Source organism: Neopsephotus bourkii, unplaced genomic scaffold (assembly GCF_033783945.1).
Source record: "Neopsephotus bourkii isolate Nb327-2 ecotype Australia unplaced genomic scaffold, CSIRO-AGI_Nbou_v1 NB_1634, whole genome shotgun sequence".
Lineage (NCBI taxonomy): Eukaryota > Metazoa > Chordata > Aves > Psittaciformes > Psittacidae > Neopsephotus > Neopsephotus bourkii.
Window position 1 is genome coordinate 405,822 of NW_026902109.1, and position 22,478 is coordinate 428,299.

General features: G+C 44.1%; 1 protein-coding gene across 2 annotated transcripts in view; it reads left to right on the top strand.

Moving 5' to 3' along the window:
* PRKG1 (protein kinase cGMP-dependent 1) overlaps positions 1–22,478 on the top strand; it is a 480,301-nt gene that overhangs the window by 12,608 nt on the left and 445,215 nt on the right. Inside the window, exon 1 of one of the 2 annotated variants that reach the window (XM_061373835.1) lies at positions 20,815–21,565. The exons of the other annotated variant lie outside the window; for it this stretch is intronic. Within the exon in view, the coding sequence (XP_061229819.1) occupies positions 21,255–21,565 (311 nt within the window). The 5' untranslated portion in view covers positions 20,815–21,254. Of the gene's footprint in view, positions 1–20,814; positions 21,566–22,478 lie in introns of those variants that run through there. 2 annotated transcript variants of the gene reach the window in all.

Genomic DNA, 22,478 nt, shown 5'->3' on the forward strand with positions numbered 1-22,478 from the left:
TCTGACACACCTGTCTCAATTCATGTTCCTTTCAAAACCAGGACTGGGTGTTCAGTAATAGCATGAGATTTTTCCTTTACTAATGTGTGCTGGTTTAATTTGCAATTTGATCACTGATGGAATAAAGTTGTTTAGAAGAAGATAATTGGATAGTTATCTCCTCAAAATAAGTATCTCCTGTTTTGTCTAACCTGGGTCTTAATATTTACCTGGCAGACACTCATTTTTCTTTGCTGTGTTGTTTGCCTACTAGCAAGGAACTGCAGCTGCGCACAGAGCAGGAGAGCCCTTCTTTGCAACATGATATTTGATCCTAGCTACTATAAGTGCAATTAAGAAAGTTTATTCCAAGTCCATATTGGAGCTGCTGAAAAAGCCCCCAGGAATAACCATATTTCTTCTGGGTTTGACTTGCTGGCTTACTTGGCCCATTACCCTCTATGTTGCTTGAATGGCTTTTGTGTAACCAAGTTCAATTTTCCAGCAAAGGGGGTTGGGGGGGTGGGGGTGTGTTCTCCGCATAGGCTGTGTATTCACTGTGTAACTGGGGGCAAAATGTGGAAAAATACTTTCTGTTGTTGTTGTTATTATTATTATTATTATTTAATGCAGCATAACAGTATCAACGTTTTGATGCTAAAGCAGGGAATTTTCATGGTGATGCACGTTTTGTCCTTCTGGAGACAAGGGACAAACCTTGAGCGCTTGAAGAAATGAGAAGTCTGAGCATGGCAGATGGCAACTAATCAGGACTGGATTTGGTGTAGAAACGAAGAAACAAGGAATAGTTAAGCTTGTGAAAGTGAAGAAAAAACACACTTTATGATGCTGGGGTACATTATGTTTGCTTAACCAGATATGATTTATGTGAATGTTTCTATCACAACAAGGAGCAGGATGGAAGATGCTACATTCTCGGAGAAATTGATCATTCCTTTTTGATGCATTTGCTTTTAGACCATTGAATTTCGTTTTGCAAACAGCAAAACCTCAGGTAAGTGCAATAGTGCCAGGCTACAGCAGATCTCCAACTCCACAAAAAAGGACTCATGAGGGGGATGAGTGCAAAGACAGCTGTAGAGCTTGTGCAAAGGAAAAGCAGCATTAGTGATGGAATACAGCATACGATAATTGGATTAATTACGGCTAGTGTCCATGATGGTATATACATCTGGGCAGCGGCTCAATGACTTAGTAAGTGGGCAAGATGACTTGTTTCTTTCAGCAAATGGGAAAGCATCTGCTTATTAAAAAAAATAATGAGTTAGTGTCAACAAATGAATTGAAACAAGGACTGTAAATAAGGACAAGTAAAGGCCATTCATTGATGCAGCACTGCAAGACACCATTTTCATTACAGATTAAATCTTCCATTTTGCTTGGCAGTATGATGGAGAGATGGGGATGTGGCACTCAGGTGGAGGCTGATATTTGGCTGAGGGCAGTGAGGCTTAGGTTTGTCCTTTTCATGAAGTCTTGTGGGTGGTTCTGATACCATTTCAGCCTGAGTGGAGGTGGGGTGGGGGGGAAATCTCATGATCAGCTTCTATAGGGAAAATTTCCATTGAACAACACTGCAGGTTTTAGAATGTTTTTTATCAGTAGGTTGGAAAGTGGAAGTAAGACTTTTTGCCCCCAGTTTGCTAATGGGGAACATGAATAACTTATCCAGGGTGAGTGTACTGACTAGTAGCAGGGTCAGGAGGTGACCCTATCAACCGCATATATGGCCATTGCTGAAAAATAGATCATTCTCCCCAGCTGGGAAGGCTGCATTTGCCCCATTTTGCCTCCTTTTTGTGTTTCCTTCTGCACAGAGTGGAATTGCAGGGTAACCTTAAAATCACCATCTGTTTCAGATCTTTCTGATGCCTTGTTCTCCTTGGGTTTGAGCATCTATGAAGCAACATCTATTAATACATAAGCCCAAAAGAAAGGCTGTGGCTTTCTGTCTGGGCTCTGCAGAGGTGAGATATATACCCTGTCACAGCCCACATCCTGGTGCAGTGAGGAGTGACTTCTTTGGGGAGCAGGTTGTGTGAATGCCTGGTAGATGACACAGCGGCTGCTTTCTCAGCAACTTTATTTCTGTCTTAAACTGCCTCTGTAGCTCAGAAAAGGGCTATTCAATATAAAAAAAAAAAAAAATCAAAGCAGCATAAAAGGTTTTGTTCATCTCTCTCCTCCTCCCCCCGCCCCTATTGATTTTTGACACTACAAAATCTGTGTCAAGGTAAAGGATGAGTATGTTCCCTTTCATCGCATAATGTATATGGCTGGGGCTTTAACATGATGTTTTGGCAGTCAGGCTCTCCCTGCCAGGAGCACTTTTCTTGCTTTGATCTGCAGTTTTATTATCAGACGCCTGATTCAGGGAAAGGACTGGATTGCCATTTTGGAAACACAGACTGGAACAGTTGGTCTCCCTTGTAGAAATCCCAGAGTTTTGCATCTTCCCTTCCCTGCATAACTCAGCCCTGTTGGAGCAGAGAGAGTTGAAGCAAAATTGAAATTTGCACCCTCCCCTCCATGGCATTAAAATAACCACTTATAAAAATAAATTCAAAGTGCGTGTTTTATCTTTTGATGGGAGATTGCTTGTGGCAGCTTCAGTCATAAGCTCATTCCTCGGGGGAAAGGTGCTAGAAAAAAATGGGTTGAGCTAGTGTGAGTATTACAGATATGAAATTTCCTACTCCATAGAGCCATATGTTTGGGGGCAGAAGAGCAAAAATGTGTGGGAAAGGGAAGTGGAAATGGTGTCACAGGTCAAAAGAAGGCCAGTTTTATGGAAATTTTGATGTCCAATCAATCTCTTCTGAGTCTGTGCAGCGCAATCTATCCTAAAGCATCGGTGAAGATAACCAGCTCTTTGCAGAGGCTATTTGCATCCAGAAGATGCTGAAACACCTGTGTCATGCCAACCTGGCTCCTTCCACTGCTGCTTATTAACAGCTTTTGCACTTTTTTGACTGGGTTGACCCATAACTTCTACTTGCTAATATGATGCCAGAGAGCAGGTGCAACTGATGTCCATCCTTTCACATTGGGCTGCTTGACTTCTGTATTGGAGAGGCTTCTTTTATATTCTCTTGCTAACTATTAAGTAGCTAAAGATTAACTCTTTAAAAGGCTTTACATAAAATGTGAAAACATCAGGGAAAAAATTCACATGGATACACTGGCACTGGTGTACACTGAAATGATGCCATTTATCTCTTTCTTTGATCACTCTAGTCCAAGTAACCATGTGAAACAGTCCATTTGAGCTGGGCTTCTCTCTGTATTTTTTTTTCCTCTCCCCACAATGACTCTTCTGACCCTGTTGTGGGTCTGTGACTCATTAGGAACTGGAAGCAGCAGTTATTTGCGTGGGTGTTGGATTTATTTGTCATGCAATCATTTTCACATTGTGAGGCATAATATGGAGCTGATAAATTCCATACATCTGTATTCTGCATGTGTTTCTAGACTGAAAAGTCTGTTGGCTGTTGGGCTGACGGCGTCTGTAAATCCAGTTTGTAACCTTGATTTGGAGACACTCTGCAGTTACGTTTGCATCCACTTTTGAGATGTTTTAGTGTGCTTGAATGGCAGGAGAATGAATTAAAGTTTCTTTCATTTTCAAAAAAAAAAAAAAAAAAGTCCAGTCATTGTTTGAAACTTTGAGAAAGCACCAGGGTCCCTTGCAAACTGTTGAAAACAACAATTGCCATAATTGCTCTGCCTTAAGTATTTGTTTCACATTTCAAGCCTGATTTTGTCTATCTTCATGGTCCTGCCGTTAAATTCTGCCCTCGCTTTGGCTGGATTAGCTGTCTGTTCTCACGCTTTTCCCGAGTGCTTTTCTGATAGTTACTCATCAATTTTAACCTCCCCTTTGCTGAGATAAAACGCCCTGGAGCTGGAGGCATGCTCAATGAGCTCAAGTCTGCACAGAGAGTTTACAGCAGCTTAATGACGTTACATTGCCGAGAATGCTTTTTCAACCCAGTTTGCAGGCTGCTTAATAAAACTTGCTAAGTTAATTTCATGGGATCTACTTTCCATAGAGCCAAATAGATTGGCATTCGTTATATCGATTTAATTTCTTCAGCAATTAAATTGAAAATCACCCATCCCAAAGGATGTCCAGGATTGGTGTCAAGCTGACACAATTATCTGTGCAATTCTGTTTACCTGATAAAAGTCTTCATGGGCTGCTTGCTTTTCTCTGGCCTTCCAAAATATTTTTCTCAGTATTTCAAAACTCATTGAAGTTCATCAGTAAAAAAAACTTAATGACCCTTTGGTCCCTCCTTTTTGTTTTTAATTTGAAAAGCCAGTGTATAAAGACCTGATCCACTTTGCCAATATTTTGGCTGTCCATAACACTTGTCCCACTCTGTGTTTTAGCTGTTAAGATGCTGACCCTTAGCATCATTTTTTTTTTTTTATCCAGGGACTTGCCCAATAATAATATTTTGTCTTCCTAAGGCAACTATGACCATTGAGTTTTCCATCCCAATAATGTGACTTTCTGCTCCCTTCAATTAATGTGAATTAAGTTTAATTTGGGAATTTCTAGTGTTTATGGCCAGGCTGTGCTGTTGATGGGCAGGAGACTTTTCTTTCCAGCTCATGGTGTCTTGGCAAAGCTATTGTAACAGTTCAATTTTATTAAATGGAGGTTCTTCTTTCCTTATCCTGTTATTTTAATACTTTTCCTCTTTGTCTAAGATGCCCTTTCTCAAAACCAGAGGTGCTCTTTCACCTGAACACTATCAGGATTGCCACAGCTCTCTTGCAACAGATGGACTTGGGATGGCTGAAGATAACTTCATTTTTGTAGAGACAGGGCTACTGCTGGTATATCCTATATAGCTGCCTACATGCTAACCCATATATATGTACACATAATATATATATAGCTGCTCCAGATACTAGCACATACTATATAGGTCTTCAGGTATGTTATTTGCAGCTGCCATGTTGAGAACATGAGGATAGCTTTGAGCTCGTGCAATTTCTTCTGCTCCTCTTCTCTCTGGTGACCCCACCACAAGTGTGTCTCTCCCCAGTCTGTATTGTAAGAGGCGGTTTTAAGCAACAGGGTTTGAGGAAACAGCTGAGATGCTGTTTCAGTCTGTTTCTGGTTGTCTGAGTGTCTGTTGGCAGCAGAAGCTACTTGAGCCTAATTCCCCACTAATGAAACTATCTAGGTAATGATTTCCCAGTGTGGAGGAAACATTTTCCTCTAACATTATCTTGCTCTAGTCCTTAGACCCACGCAAAGATAATGGGATAATTACAACCCAATTTCATGTGCTTAGACACTGCCTTCATTACAGACAAATGTTCTTGAAGAAGTGAAATGTTATCCTATTACTGGCTGATCTTTAAAACATTTAGGTGATCCTTCATTTTTGCCTTTACAAATACAGTTTCTACTCATATACATTCAAAGATGTATTCAGCATGAAGTAATTACTGTGTTTATCAGTGTGATAAAGCTGTCTTGGCATGCTAAAGTAAATGACAGTTTACTGATCTTTGACCAATAAAATAATCCAGGAGTTTAAACACAGATTTTTCTTTTAAAGTGTACTTCTCATTTAAGAGCACTGAAGGAAAATTCAGGCTTGAAATGAGAAGGGATGCAGGTTGGCTTGGTACTTGCATCACTGGCATCTCTGAAATAAGATAAGTACCATGTGGAGGATGTACTGCTAGTTCCAGCTCTGATTGATTTGCATTTTGATAAACAATAGGATAAGAAGAAATTCAGCACAGTTTATATGATACATTGTTTGGTGGAGGTGAACTCCAGCCATGTTTCCTATGGACTTGTATTGCCTTCCCCAACAGAAAGGAGGGAAGCTATTGGTTTGGATGGAGAAGGATGGTGTATGGCCCCACAGGAAAGGGCCCAGCAGCCCATCACTGATGGGAGATGTTAAGTGAAGAGGGTGTTTTCAGACTGCAAAGTATGCATGCTTTTTTAACAGGTAATTAAATGGCATATATTCATGTGGGTGTTATTTATAGGGTTGGAGATTTGCAGCTCCTGGCATCATGAAATTGTAACATCTTTTCAAAGTTACTGCAAGGCCACAATTGACAGAAAGAGGAGTGCGAAATCCCTAACTTAAAAAATCCCAGTGACCAGAAGCATATGTGGAAAAGGGACAGTATTTCAGATTCTGAAGAGCTTTAGAAGCTTATATCTAGTTGTAAAAATACTAAGTCTGAGCTGAAAGTAGTAGCTAAGCAGGAGCTTTCGTATTCAAACTGCAATATGCCCCAGTGTAATAAGGATCTGGCTTTGCAAGTAAATGAGAAAACTGAAGTTGTATTTGAGTTGTGGTACTGCTGAGTGCCAAAAGAGGAACAGAGAGCCTTGAATGATGGCATAGTGGGAAGAAAATGGTTGCCCTGTGCTCTCCATATTGTTAGCTTTCTGGGTGCACAGGGACTCACCTTGAAATGTAGTCTGAGGTCTGAAAAACCTGGCCAAACAGTGGAAGAACTGGTAAAACTGGGTATTTGTCCTGTTTTTTTTTTGCATAGCCAATCTCTCGCTAATTTTAAATCATGTTTTAGCTCATATGAGTTAGGTAGAGTAGTTGGTAGTGCAAGGACTAAAGGGCTTGATAACCGCTGTGTGGGAGAACCAGGGATGGATTTGGTCTGGACAGACCATTCATTTAAATCAGATTTAAGATTGGGGTAACATTGCTGAACAGGATCAGCCTATGGTAACAAAGAATATTAAAAACATAATGTGTTATCTCCCTTCAGTCATAAATCATATCACAGAGTTGATGGTGGTCCCAAAATGCCTGGTTTTCCAGCACATCCCCTGCCGCTGTGATTATTTAATCCAGTGGGGTGGGGCTGACACTTGTCTTACAGCAGAGGAGAGGGGTTTGATGATGTGAGTGCTGTGATCAACTGCTCTCTGCATGCATGTGCAGAAGGGGTGACTGAATGACCACAGGATGGAGGCTGCTTAAGACTTTGGGGACCTGCCCCACAGTGATAGAAGATGGGAGCATTTTGAAACACCAAATGAGGTTACCAGGCAGTCTTTTATTGCTGGAGATTTAACAGGAGGATTATTTCAGCGTTATCTTCCACGTGATGGGAAATGTTTGATGCTTAAGGCAATGACAGACCCACGTCTCCTAGCTTTGACTTAAGGTTATGTGTCTGTCAAGACTGTGGTAAAGGAGGCAAAAGGCAGAGGATGACCCTTAGTTTAATGCTAGGGAGTGGTTAAAACAAAATCAAAAGATATGATGCTTCAGCTGCTGAGGAATGGAGGGATGCCACTGCAGAGGGAAGAGCTGGAGGGCTGCACAGACCCCAAGCATTCCCTGGAATGAAAAAACTCTTTCAGGTCTGCTTCCCCACCCTCTGCTCTCATAAAAGGACTCATACACCAGAAGTCTTTAAACAGATGGTTTGAATAAGGTAAAGTACATAGCCGGTGGTGCCCTTGGGTACATCTGGGTAACCACACAACGCTCTGAGGAGCTTCACAAAATGCAACCGGAGGTTGCACTGGTGCAGGGGGACCAGGGGAGGTTGAAAGGCTGCACTGTTTGGACTCTGTTATTTTTGTCTGTTAAACCCTGGGGAAGGATTCCTGGGTGAAAGCTGCCAAATCCCCCAAAACAACTGTTAGGTGGGGAGAAGTGTCTCCTGTATGCTGGCACATGTGGTTTGGCTGCGCAAAATATGTTCCTGTCAGCATGGCTCTTTGCAGCAGCTGTAACATCCTCCACACCAGCAATGGCAGTGGGTGATCCTGAGATGGAGAGCAAGAGGGAAGATTAAATATAAATATTCTGCCTAAATATATGCAAATATGTTTAGGCAGGATAAAAAAAAAGGCTGGTTTGGGGCTTTTATAACTTAAATCTCAGCTGCAGTAGTGGTGGGCACCTCAGAGCTCGCTGATGGAGCAGGGGAGAAGGTGGCCTGAGGTAGTACTGCTAACCTTGAGACGTATGCGATCTTTCACTTTGCTAGGGAGTTTGTTCTTATGGTTATTTGGCCTTCGTGTTTAAAATAGGGGCCTCATTTTTTTAATTTGGATATACCTTCCAGTTCTTTTAGCACCTCTCTCTGCTAGTCTAAAAATGTCATTTAACACTGAGCACTTCATCTACATTATAGTGTCTACATAATTAAAATTTCCCTTAATATTTTTTTTTCCATAAGCTAAACAAATCTTTTCTGTCCTTGATACTTTTCTCAGCTCTGTGGTGTTTGCTTGCCTTCTTCAACACCCTCTCCAGCTGTGCATTATCCTTTCCCGGATGGGGGACATTAGCACTCTGAAAAAGCAGCTCAGCCTCAGCCACCAGTAGGTACATGCCCTTCTTGGTCTCTGGTTGTTACTTCTTCATTTAGTTAGTAGTTTCCTACTTACACATTAGTCATAACTTCACCCTCCGGGTTTGGATGGAAGCAGCTCTTCATTGAGGCCCCCAGTGAAGCACAGGATGGAGGTTCTGACCAGCAGGAGATCACCTTGGCTTTTTTGGCATCTTGTAGAAGGCAGCCAGTGGGATGGGCACAGATAAAGCTGTGGGTGGGTGATGTTCAGCATATCTCCCCACCGCCTTTTTGGATGTTCTGATGACCTTTTTGTCATCCACCTGTATGGTCTTTCCCTAGCTAGAAACCAACACTGTGATTACTGGAAGACAAAATTATTGGAAAGCTTATGGGGGAAGAATGTGTGCTGACTTGAAGTCTTGTCCTTTAAAATGTGTTATATTGACTAGCTGAAAGAAAAAGGTGTAGCAGGGAGATGTGTTTTTCAGTTTCCTTTGAACTCCCTGGCACTGTCTATAGATCAAGTGCCAAATATAAGGAGATTCAATGCATTATGCTTTTTGGTGGCTAAATGCAACCCTTCCCGTTTCTCTTCTGTAATCCCCAGGACAGAGCAGGGATGAGCTGGCCCTTGTTGGGGCATTTGGCTTTGTCTGCCAAGTCTAATAACTGGCATTGGCTCTGAACTCCTTTGAAAGTGCTGTAGGGTATAAATAATTAATAGCTGTTAAATTATTCAAGCTGGAAATAGAGTACATGAATTTAGCAAGCTGACCAGGATACAAATAAGTAATTATGTTAATTAACCTATGCAGCTATCAGGAGCTGCAATTAGTTAAACCAAAAAAAAAAAAAAAGTTTTTTTTTTTAGGTTGCTCTGTGTTTTTAGGAACAAAAATGAACTAAAAATAAATAGGAATAAATTGAAACTACAATTAAAAAAATATGGGTTAAAAGGTGTGATTTGAATGATCAACAGAAAACTGCATTCAAATTAAATCTGATTTATGTTCATGGTACTCATTACCCAAATGCTTTGTCTGTATTGCTCTCCTGGGTGGATGAATAACACCCAGCCTCAGGGAAACAGGTCTTGTTTCCAGAAACGTGGAACTGGTTGTGTTGTATACAGATAATTGATTTCCACTATAAGCCTTCATATGGAAATATACACTCTCTTGGCTCTTCCTACTTATAAGTGGGTATATTCAGATTTGGTTCCCTTTTTGTGTAGTTTTTATTTTCCCTAAAGGCATCATGCTGAAAATGTCTATAAACCCTTATTTACGTGAAGAGGCATCTGCTATCCTTATTCCTTGAAGGACATTTCAGCAAGTCTGTTTGGGTCTAAAGGAAAATATCTTAGAGGATTCTCATTTTCCTTCTGCTCCTGTCTTGTTAATAAGCATTGCTTTTCATTGTGAAGGTAATTCTTAGCTATTTCTGATTTTTGATCTTGCTTCCAACCTCATTATCTGGGTTAATAAAAGGTTTTACCTCTCTCTACAAGCTGGGACATGCTCTAACTTATTCTCAGACCTTGGGCTGACCTTGCTTTGCCACCAAAGAATTGGGTACTGTACCATTTCAGCCTGAAGTTATTTCCCTGAATCTCCTCATATGTTTGGGTTTGATTTGCCTTTTAAAAATACTATTTAGCTTGCCTCATGAGTGCCCCCTACAAAGATATACAGAAGCTTGGAGGGGGGGGGAGGCGGAGGGGGAGTTTTTAAATCTTCCATTCTAGTAGGTCTTCTGTATTGATTCTTTCCCCATAATTTAGACCCCCATACTCAGCATTTGCTGTTCTGCTGCTCAGTCAATAACAATTACATCTAGAAATTACATTAATGTATTTTAAATAAGAGTTTACTTGCAAAGTTTAACTTTATCTGTGTATCTGAGGAATTTGTGAAGATTTAGGAGGGTTTCTTTTGAGGTGATGGATTAATTGCAATTGCAGTGATATATGTTTATATGTGTGGTGGCATTAGCATGAGCTATTTTAATTTAATTGACTTTTCTGAGAATTTATGAAGGAATATAAATAGAAAGTAAAAGGATTCAGTCTCCTGAAAATTTAATAGTTTAAAGAAATTAGACTAGGTTAGACTAGAATTAGACAGGTGAAGTTCCTGACAACTGGAAAAAGGGAAATATAACCCTCATTTTCAGGAAGGGGAAAATGGATCACCCAAGGGACTACAGACCAGTCAGTCTCACCTCTGTGCCTGGCAAAATCTTGGAGCAGATTCTCCTGGAAGGCATGCTAAGGCACATGAAAAACAACAAGGTGCTTGGTGACAGCCAGCATGGCTCCACTAAGGGGAAATCCTGCCTGACCAATTTCGTGGCCTTCTGTGATGGGGCTACAGAACTGATGGACAGGGGTAGAGTGGTTGGCATCATCTACCTAGACTTGTGCAACGCTTTCGACACTGTCCCACAGGACATCCTTGTCTCTAAATTGGAGAGACATCAGTTTGATGATGGACCACTCAGTGGATAAAGAACTGTCTGGATGACCGCACACAAAGAGTTGTGGTCAATGGCTCAATGTCCACCTGGAGATCAGTAACGAGTGGTGTCCCTCAGAGATCTGTGTTGGGACCGGTCTTGTTCAACATCTTTGTTGGTGACATGGACAGTGGGATTGAGTGCGCCCTCAGCAAGTTTGCTGATGACACCAAGCTGTGTGGTTCGGTTGATATGCTGGAGGGAAGGAATGCCATCCAGAGGGACCCCGACACACCTGTGAGGTGGGCTGATGCCAACCTTATGAGGTTTAACCCTGACAAGTGCAAGGTCCTACACCTGGGTCAGAGCAATCCCAGACACAGCTACAGGCTGGGCAGAGAAGAGATTCAGAGCAGCCCTGCAGAGAAGGACTTGGGGGTGTTGGTCCATGAAAAAGTTGACATGAGCTGGCTTCAGTGTGCGCTTGCAGCCCAGAAAACAAATCGTATCAAAAGGAGTGTGACCAGCAGGTCGAAGGAGGTGATCCTGCCCCTCTGCTCTGCTCTTGTGAGACCTCACTTGGAGTATTGTGTGCAGTTCTGGTGTCCTCAACATAAGAAGGACACGGAACTGTTGGAACAAGTTCAGAGGAGGGCCACGAGGATGATCAGGGGACTGGAGCACCTCCTGTATGAAGACAGGCTGAGAAGGCTGGGGCTGTTCAGCCTGGAGAAGAGAAGGCTGCATGGAGACCTCATAGCAGCCTTCCAGTATCTGAAGGGCACTGGGGAGGGACTCTTCTTTAGGAACTGTAGTGATAGAACAAGGGGTAATGGGTTAAAACTTAACCAGGGGAAGTTTAGATTGGATATAAGGAAGAAGTTCTTTACTGTAAGGGTGGTGAGGCACTGGAATGGGGTGCCCAAGGAAGCTGTGAATGCTCCATCCCTGGCGGTGTTCAAGGTGAGGTTGGACCGAGCCTTGGGTGAGATGGTTTAGTGTGAGGTGTCCCTGCTCATGGCAGGGGGGTTGGAACTGGACGATTTGAAGTTCCTTTCCAATCCTAATATTCTATGATTCTAGAAATGCAGAATTGTGTTATATAGAGAAAATGATGTGTCTTCCTTTTTCAGATTGGTTATTCAATTTGTCGTTAGTACTAAAAGAAACAGACTTTTAGATTGTTGTATCCTGACTTTTATGTACATGCTTGGAGTTGTTCCATATTATCATAGTGGCAGCATGTACTGGGTGTTGAGCCAAAAGCAAGAAAGTGGTGCAAACCAATGATATAATGCCTATGACTGAATAAAATAATTGATGAAAACATTCAACAGATCAATCTATCTTTTGTGTCTTTCTAGGGGGAACATATAGAGGTGTGGTAAAGAAAACCCGCCTAAAATGTGGCATCTAGTCTGCTGGGACTTGCAGGGAGAGTTATTAGATCTCTGAAATAATTCATTTGTCAAGTAAACTGACTATTAAGAAGAAAGAAGGCTGTGAGTTCGACTAACGTAAGGGACATACTGAGAGACAGTACAATGGTTTTATAAATACCCACTCTTATATAAATATGTCCCTTAATATGCGACTTCTTCAGAATTGTAGGAGCTAACTTGAGAAAAACTTATTAATCCTACTCTTTTGCTGAGAAATAAGCTATACTAATATATGAGTGGGAACAAAACTGAGCTTGAGCAATACTCTTGATGCCCATGGTGTGTCTTCTCATTTTTTTAAGTGAATGCATATTTTTGTTTATTTATTGCCTTTTGGTTGAGTGTTTTGTTCTGTTTGGGTTGGGATTTTTTTTCGGTTTTAATGTTGTGGTGGTGTTGTGGCGATGTTGGTTCAACAAGTGTTTGGTGTGAAGGTTTGCAGCTGAGCAGCTCTAACTAGGAGAGCAGGACAGTAGAGGGCGGCATTACTCCTTGTGTTTTGCGTTTTCTCCTGAAAGAAATGAGAACTAAAAAGCAGGGGAAAAAAGAAAGAATGTGGAGAATGTTGTGCCTGCCAGAGTTGTAGGCCATGTAAGGGAACAGAGCTGGGCCAAACACCCACTGCGTAGGGAGGTGGCACACAGTGCTTCATGCTACGTCATGCCCAAATCATGAGCTGAAAACAGTTGCTTTGCTGATAGTCGTGGCTTTTAAACAAAAACAAAAAAGGAAAACAGTGGGTTTAAAAACCCAGCCAACAAACAAATGGAATTTTGTGTATCTGCAAAGGAGCAGGGGGATTTTTGAAGCAGGTTGTGAATTTGCACTTTTGTTCCAGAGAGCAAAAGTATAAAATACGCATTGCCTTCCTGTCTGCCACAATGCAGGTTTTTATGCTGTGTACCAATATTGATTCTTCCTATTCTAACAACATGAGGGCCTTTCACAGCACATCAGCTGCTTTGAAGATGAGTTTGAACAATATGAGCTTTGTACGAGGTGAGCTTGGTGTATATGGATTACATAAACAAGGGTATGAAGAAATCGCCCTCTTGTTTGGGCCAAACTGCTCAAGCAAAAGCATGGATGATAAAACTTCAGCAGAAACAGTTCTTGCAGAGAACTAGCCTATGAAAAGTCAATACCAACGTAGACATTTTTCTTTCTAGAGCACAGAGATCCAAAGTGCATGTTGCATCCCTGCACCTTACCCAGTGGCTTAGCTGCTGATTTGAAGCAGAAATTGTGCAGAAAGGTGAGAATAAAAGTGCTGCCCATTCCCTAATTCACCCAGCACAGCAGGGCAGTCAGTTGAAAGATGTTGGCAATGCTTAGGAAATCAGGCGAACACCAGCCTCTAATGCTCTGATGAGTAGAGCAATTGTTTCAAGCAAACACCGACAAAGAACAAACTGTGAGCATAAATATTTTTACACACTCAGAGTGCCCAAGCTGATGAACTTTCCCCAAGCATGAATATGAAATAGCTGTAGAAGTCAGTGGAGCATTGTAAAACCTTTGCGAAACCTGATGTGAAGCCCTGTTTGCAGACTGTTTGAATGATTCATGGATATTTCCTTCGTACCTTGATGAGCTGGGTCCTCTGTGGGGTGCAGTCATTTATTCTGAGCCTTAAATCATGATGGGGCTCAACTCTTGAGTACAAACCTTTTCTGGAAATGTTTTCTGCAAGGAAGTATTTAGTGTTACTAGAATTGTGGACGTAAACACTTGTTGATACTTAAATGAAAGCTTGGCACTTCAGTGAAATATCTGTAGTTGCTCAGGACATGCAGATGTCAAAGACTTCAGAATAAATTCTAACACAGATCTGTTCCTAAAAAGGAAGATAGCTTTCAGTGCCACTTATTTAAGACACACCAGAGTGTTTCCCAGGCATGTAAACCAAAGCGTAAAATCTATGGTTCATGCTTATTGTTGTAAACAATAAAAACATTTAAATAATGTTTTTAATAAGCAGGGGAATTAATTTGATTACACAAAGAGACTGCATTTCTCAATGCATTCATCATAGAATAATGGTAACTCACTAGTTATTTTCATATCAGTGGTAGCGGAATATGTTTTTATTTCTAATCAAATTTCAAATATAAATGAATTGTGTTGAAGGTTGGGTAAATCAGCCCAACAGGCCAAGGCAGTTATGGTAGCTGAGTGGTGGACTGCTGGCAAGTAGAGACAAGAAGCACTGCAGGGTCCAAAAGGGCAATGAGATGGGAGTACCTGGAGCTGCATTCAGGGCTGGCAAGTGGTTTTCACTGTTAAACCAGGTGGTGAAGTTAAGAATAGCATCAATCAGTTTCAAAATCAGGCTGCAGAAATGAGCTGTTATCAATTAAAACAATTTGAGGTGGAAAACAAGTCTTTCACTATTTGTACCTTTCTGAGTACTTTGCTTTCCACCTCTTGCATCAGAGAACCATGACTAAAATAACCAGCAAACTGCAGAAGGTGATTGAGGATGGAGAAAGGAAAAGATGTAACTGCATAGTAACAGCTGATGAATTTAGCTGCGTTTGGGTTATGTTTTAAAAGTATACCATGAAGAACTGCAGGTTGGCTCAGAAGACAAACCTCACTTTTGGTCAATGCAAGTTTTTACCAGTGTACTTCCAATACTGATGCAAGAATCACTACTCCAAATTGTGCCTCTAGAAGCTGTTGTTGTCTGCTGGAATCTCAAGCAAAGACAAATGAAGAATGATCTAGCATGGAGAAGGTTAGTAGGAACAGACAAATTCAGAAACAATGGCAGAAAGCTGGGATTTCACCCCAGGTGTCCTGACAGCCTCTTGAGTTCCTGATGGCCTGGACTGTGTAACACGGTAAGGTCAGATCTATATTCTGCCCACGTCTTTCCTAAGCAACACAATACAAAGGTGATACTCAGCATGTGTTAGGCAGCTGTAGGGTTTATGTTTGTGACAACGGGTTTGTAAGGGTCTTGTCTCTGAAAAGTGAAGTTTGGAGAACTTTTGGTATAAAATTGCATGTTGATCATTCAATGACTGAACGACATTGCCAAGCTTGGTTAGCAATAGGATGTTATCTCTGTTGTGTGGTCAGACGGGGATGGTTTCGACCACAGACAGTAACCCCACACCATTTGGTGCATGGGTTAAGTGATGGATGAGTTACTGATCTCTCTCACACCTTCACTGCAACACTGAGATGTCACACAGCAAGAGGAGGAATGTATATTTAATAGTGAAGTTAAAAAGGTCACTGATCATGGGCTGTTCCAAGCAGTTAAATGCTAATTGATAGGTACAAGGAAACTAACCTGGCTATCCCGGCCATCTCTGCAAAAATCAGATCCAGCATGTGGGTCCCATCATTCTTCAAGCATTTCAGCTTCCCCCAGTGTCACAGAAATGTGTGTGAGAGCTAGAATGAATCTGTTTTTCCAAATATGTCAACTGAGTTGAGGTTTTCTACAAACTTCACCTCCCTTATATCCTGTATCTCTTGACTACATCTGCTTCCTTACATTGAGTTTAATTGGTCCCTGAGTTCATTTGCTGGTAGCTTAAGGCTGAAAGCAGAAGCAAACTGCATTTTCAGGGCTGTCCTTGTCTAAATGCTGCTTTTACTCTACATATTCAGTGCCCTGGGACTGCTGAGAAAAGCAGGGGCATAGTCAGTGTCTAATTGCAGTAACTGCAAAACAGCAGTAAGTATGCTGGCAGTTTTCAGAACAAGTTGCTGCTTAACATGAGCCTAAAGAGACTTCTTAAGGCAACTGAATCATTTTGAAGCAGCTTCTGGCTTAATCCAGCCCACGGGAAGACATGTCTAAGCTCTGCCTGACATTGCTGGGCAGTCTAACCCTTTCTGGAAGGTTGTAAAAATAAGCTGGTCACTTGAGCTGTGTATGGACAAGAGGGATCAGGATCAGGAACTGTGGTTCCCATGCCTGGAGATCTGCTTCTATTTGCAGCTCTTACCTGGGTGTGTACAGAAAATGTGTTTGCTCTTTCCTGGAGGAAGCGCAACACCAGAAATTTCATGTAGGCTGAGGATATGAGAAGATGCTACCAGGAAGCCTGTAGCATCCCGTTTTACTGCCTAGGTACTCATGAGCAGCTGAACTAGAGCTGTGTGAGTGGATGCAGAGACTCACTGCTACCACATGCTAACATCTTACGGGGTGAGCTGTTGAAAATCCAACATTCCATGTGATTACAGGAGAAAAAGCCTGCCTAAAGTGTGGCAGATGCTTTTCAGAAGGCAAAGGGTCTGTAATTTCTGTAAACTACAGAAACTTCTGTATTCTGGGAATGTGAAACTTAAATCTGAACCTGGCAAATGCATCTGCACACGAGGGGACCAGGGCTTAAAATCACCATGTTACATGGATAATTCTGTGCTATTATGTGCTCATTGTTTTGTCTTCCATGATGCAAACATTTCATTTTGTGTTATGTAAGCCCCTAATGTGATATAAAATGTTAGGCATGTTACCAATTGTAGTACAGCACACTAGTATTTTTTTCTTGTCTCTGCAGTGAGCATTTTTTGGTACTGTAAATATGTCCTTGGCTATTTATATTTTTTTTCCTCAGTGCACTCTCTCCAAATGATCCTCATCCTGGGAGGATTTCCTAGGGCGCAGACTGGGGTGGCTGCATGCTCTTCACAAAACCTTCTCCACATTTCTTACTGATAATGGAAAGACTCTCCATGCTTCAGGAAAATCCTGAAGATAATCCAGTTAAGCACTCAGGAATCAACGTGGCTTAAAAGACAGCACTCACTGCAAGAGTGCCCAACCCTAGATATTCCCATTCTTTCAGTGGGGAAGAACAAATAGGTTTCAGTTCTTATTTTGGTCCAGAAAGGACCAAAATAAGGAGGAACATCCAATGCCATGAGAAATAGGGCGGAAGCACTTCCTGGATATTGCTAATTCCTGATCCTTGATCTTGGCAGGGCTGCTTTGACAAGGAGCTCCAGCATCATTCCCAGTCCTTGGGTGCTAAATTATTTTCCAGCTGCACTGTACAAATCTGTAGGGCATCATGGCCCCAGAATGAGCTCCCAGAGGCACTCTGTTTGGGACAAAAGGCAAAAAGACTGGCCAGATGTGCCCTAGGAAGGAGCCAGGTGTGTTCATGTATCAGTAGGTGGCACTTCTTCCATTGCCTCAGGGACTGGCGTGAATTTTGTGGATGGTGGAACGGTGGAATAGCAGATAGTATCCCACAGACGAGACATGGTGACTTGCAGGGATGAACTGCAACTCAACTTGTTTATAACGTGCTTTTTGCAAGAGTTCAGCTCATGTATATGCTGCTTTCCTCTAGATCTTCCTGTATTTTTAGTCTTTCATTCTTTACATATGAATATGCACATAGGGAACGCATTTGGCTGTGCAAATGGCTGTGTGCCAGTGGTGGGTAAAGTCCCATAGGTCACATACCCTTCAAAATCTGCACTAAGCCCTGATAAGCAGAGAAATATATTGCAAAATCCAAGCAGTTCAAGTTTCTATCCTAGGCTCATCTGCTCTTGTAGATATTTTGGGAAAGGAGTAGATTGGAATGGATTAGGCAGGGGCAAAAAAAAAAAAAAAAAGTGCTATCAGGAAGAGGAAAATGTTTATGTATGTACTTGGTGATGAAACTCCAGCTTCTCTAACCACGCTGTCATGGTTGGCTGTAGTAAGGTGACATTTGCTTGTCAGTAATCCCACTTGCTACCTGAGCTTTGACTGGTGAGACCAGGGAAATGTTTGCAGAATAGAGAGCTTTCAAATATGTTTTTAGCTTGGAAGATGGTATTGTGTGGGTGCATTTGGTGACAGATGATCCTTGAAAGGTTTAGAAGCAAAAGATATTAAAACCTAGGAGCTGTGCAGAGAGGAAATATTGTGAGTACACCAGAGCCTGTTCAAAAAGAAGGAACATCCCGGTTTGGTATGATTACCATCAGCAGCCACAGTGCACGTTTTTTGGGGGAACAGAGGATGCTGTCTGCAGATATTTCCTGCCTACTTGACATCCAGGCAGAGTATTACAGGAGCCAGATCAGAAAAAAGTTTTAGAACTACTGTAGCCAAAGGCTTCCTTAAGAAATTGCAAGCAGCTTCACCCCATCCTCCCGAAACCAAGGCAGTTGGTGCATTCCTGCCATTCTTCACCCTAAAGCTGCTTCCTTCCATTCACTGGATCAAGAAGACAAAGCAGCTGCTCAGAGATGTTTTTATTGGAAACTCTAAGTTGAAAGGAATGAGATGAGAGGATTTACTTTTATCAGAGTGGGGCAGTAGTCTGGGATCCAGGCTGGGATCCTAGTACCAGGCGGTATTAGGAAATCCTTAAGTATGAACCACAGGGAGGAGATCTGCACTCGCCCAATGTTTGCTTTGAGAGAGCAGTGAACAGCTGAAAATAGGCAACTGCTGGCTGACAGAATTTGGCTTTCAGGTTGTGTAAGTCCTTTGAGCTGCTTTGGCCTCATCCTTAAATCAGGGAAGACCAGCCTTAAGACTTGATGGCTGCTGGTTACAGTCCCAAATCTGAAAGTGAGCCATAAAAATCCCTCTTTAGACCTCATAGGTCTTATGAGAAACTTCTTCCCACCTGTAAATGAATATTTTCTTTAGCTATTAGCTGGTAAATTCCTGCCAGTTTTATTTCCCATAATTTCTCATAGTTTTCTCTGGATCCTTTATTTTCTAGGTACTGTTGTCTCAGTGCCAGGCTGTGCACCTCTAATGAAAAACAAGTAATGTGATGTTACTGCCTGCCATTGGGAAATTATACACAAGTTTTGCTCCAGGGCTGTTACTTTTTTGAAGCAGGGTGGGCTTCAGTTAGCTGTGTCACTGTCTCCATCATCCAAAAGTTTGGTACCACTGCTGCAGGGAGGAAAACAATAAAACTTCAAGCATGTTGGTCGAATGCTATTGAAGTATTTTATTTATGATTGATTTCTAGTTTGTAGGTAGCAGGATTGCATCTATTTAATGCCAGTTGTCTTTAAAATGGAAATGTTCAGAAGATATTTGGTACTTCTGTTCCTAGCAAGTTATGCAAAATTGAAATGGAGGGAATACACAGTAAAAAAAGCTGTCTGAACTTGAAGTGCGTTGGCAACCTGTGAAAACAGCCAGGGGACTTTGCTTTTGTGCCTGGCACATCTGTATCAAGGGACTGGAAACTGAGGCACTTTGCATAACCTGATTTTTTTTTTTTTCATACGCATCTCAACAAGCACAGGAAGTATCAAATACCTTCAAGAACCTGCAAAGCTTCATGTGTATGAACACGGGCCAGGTCCTTCCAAACAACAGTGTTGAGAAGGGAGCAGTTGTTAATTCCTCACCCATGGTTTTGGTTTTGTTTTTTTTTTTTTAATTGATTTTATAAAGACCAGCTGCGGGTTGAAAGCTGGAACTTTGGACTCAGCCAAGCACCAGCATGTAACAATTAAAAAACCCCAGCAACCCAACCAAAAAATCTCAATCCTATAAACAAGGTCTCTCTCTGGATTTCTCTCATTTCCAGCTAGTGCCCGAATGCATGATCCAGTCACTCTCCTAACAGCAGGTATAAACACATAGGTACCACCCACCTCCAAAGAATGTATCCATGGCTGCATCCTACCTCTCTTACCTCCAAATCAAACTCCCAGAGAGGGGACTGAAGCAGCTGCTTCTGCTGCCCTGAAAGCATCCAAGTGCCTGGCTGGGCTTTGGGGGAGAAGAGGGAGTTACCCGACTCCTCCAGACTGTGCAGTCTTATCAGGAAACCCCCAAAACAGCTATTTCCTTGCCCACAGATCCCTCTTCTGCCCTTGAGGGCCAAGCCCAGGAGCTGCATTGTCACAGCATACATCGCTGTCCCTTCTGCGCCTGGCAAATGCAGGCAAGAAAAAGAAAAAAACAGAGCCATTTGGCACCAAGGGCTCAGCCGATGCAGCTCATTTATTTTATTTTGTTATTTTTGTGCTGCAGACCCATGGGCTGTATCACATAGGTAGAACCAGTGTGCAGCGGTTTGTCAGCACGCAGAAAATCCTAGTGATGACGCGTTGCACTGGGAAAATCCTGTTGTGTTTGGTATGGCAGAAACTAGCTTATGCTTTCATGTGGGTATATGGGCTACACAGAAAGTCAGTCTATTTCCCATATTTTCAGTTAGGGTCGTTTAGTGCTCTAAGACCCATATGCCCTGCCTCCAGGCTTTTCCAGTGTAGGCATACTTGACCGATATTCACATTAAAATCTGGGTTTTTGGAGCCAAAAGCTTGCTGAGACTGAGGAGGAACCATGCCAGGCACTGGCTTCTGTTTTCACTCAGAGAAGACCACAAAAATTGACTACTTAAGAAAAACAAAGTAAACTGGAGATAAGCCGACCAAGTTATGTAGGTAAAAAGTAGCACCTTTGATTGGAGCAGAGGATGGGAAAGGAGAGAACCAGGGGACACCCCTAAAGCGGGACGGAGAGGGCAGGTTTGTGCAGCCATTTCCCAGGGTTTGGACCTGTCTGATGGCCTCTTCCTGCAAAAGGACGGGAGGGCAGGGCTCGGCACAGGCTCCCGGCGGCGGAGCTGTTCTCGGCCGGCCAGCCCCCTCCCGCATCCCCCGCCGGGCGACCCCGCGGGCCGGCGGCGAGGGGTTGTGGGCGGCGCGGGGGGGCGGCGGGGCCAGGAAGGAGGGAGCGGGGAGTGCATGTGCATCCTCGCAGGCGCCCCTGCCTCTCTCCCCGCCGCCTTCCCTCCTTCCCTCCCCCTCCGTGAGTGTGTGTCTCCCGCTCCCTCTCCAGCCTAGCCTGACGCAGGCGGATCGAAATCGCCCCTAACAACCCGGCTCCGGAGCGCAGTGCCGGCGGAGGGGGTCCGGCTGCGGCGGGGCCCCGGCGGGCAGCGGGGCCGCGCCGGGCCGGGCCGGGCCGGAGGGGGCGGCGGAGGTGAAGTTGGCCCAAGTGCAGGGAGGCGGCGGGCGGCCCGGAGGGGAAAGTTGCCGGGAGAGGCGAAGGGCGAGCGAGGCGGCAGGACCATGGGCACTTTGCGGGATTTACAGTACGCGCTGCAGGAAAAGATCGAGGAGCTGCGGCAGCGGGATGCGCTCATCGACGAGCTGGAGCTGGAGTTAGACCAGAAGGACGAACTGATCCAGAAGCTGCAGAACGAGCTGGACAAGTACCGCTCCGTGATCCGGCCCGCCACCCAACAGGCGCAGCAGCAGAGCGCCGGCACCTTGCAGGGGGAACCGAGGACCAAGCGGCAGGCGATCTCGGCCGAGCCCACCGCCTTTGACATCCAGGATCTCAGCCACGTCACCCTCCCTTTCTACCCCAAGAGCCCACAGTAAGCAGGGGGGTTACCCCGGGTACCCATCACCCGCGGGGACCGGAGCCCTCCGTCCTTCGCCTCGCCACCCGCCGCGCTCAGCTCCCCTCACTCCCTTCTCCCCTCGCTGCCTGCGGGGCAGCCGGCGGATACCCCCGTCCTCGCTGCCGCCGCCCGCCGGGAAGAGACTGGGGAGTGGGGGGAGGGAGGTAGGGGGAGGTGCAGAGCGCCGAAGCGCAGCCGCCCTGGATGCCGTTTGCCCCGCACCCTTCGGGGTGGGAAAGTTGAGGGCTCTGGGCTTGGGGTGATGTGCTACAGGAGCGAACCCGAAGGTGCGGGTAGAACCGCGCTCTTGTCGGACTCGGGCAACCCCCCATCCCGCCGGGGGAGGCACGGCGGCGAGTTTGGGCAGGGGCAGTCGGTGGTCGGGGTAGTTTCTGCTGCCGGGTTTAAACCGGCGCGCATCGTGGTCTCGGGGGCTTTACCGCTGCGGGAGGGAGCGGGAGAAACCCAGAGGTCTCTCCCCTCCTGGAAAGGAGCGGCGTCCTGCAGACAACGAGTCACAGCGGGGCGGGCAGGGAAACTTGTAACCCGGCGGGATGCGCTGCCCGGGTCTCCAGTAGCCTTCCCACCGTCCTGTCTAGAGTCCCTTGTCCCGTGGGTGTCGGTGTTTTTTTTTTGGGGGGGGGAAGGCAGGCAAGTGACAAGGGCTCGTTGCAACGTCCTGGTCCGGTGGAGCGTGTGCCGGCGGGGGAAGGTGGGGGGGGGGGGGTGGAGAGGCGGCGGGAAGGAAAAGTTACGGGCAACCTCAGCTCACAGCACGCCTGGGAGATGCTCTGCCCTGGTTTCACACTTGCTGCAGATTAGGCAAAGTATAGCGATTTAATAGAGAAAACGGAGACCTCGCAGGAGCGGGATCACCCACTTCTCC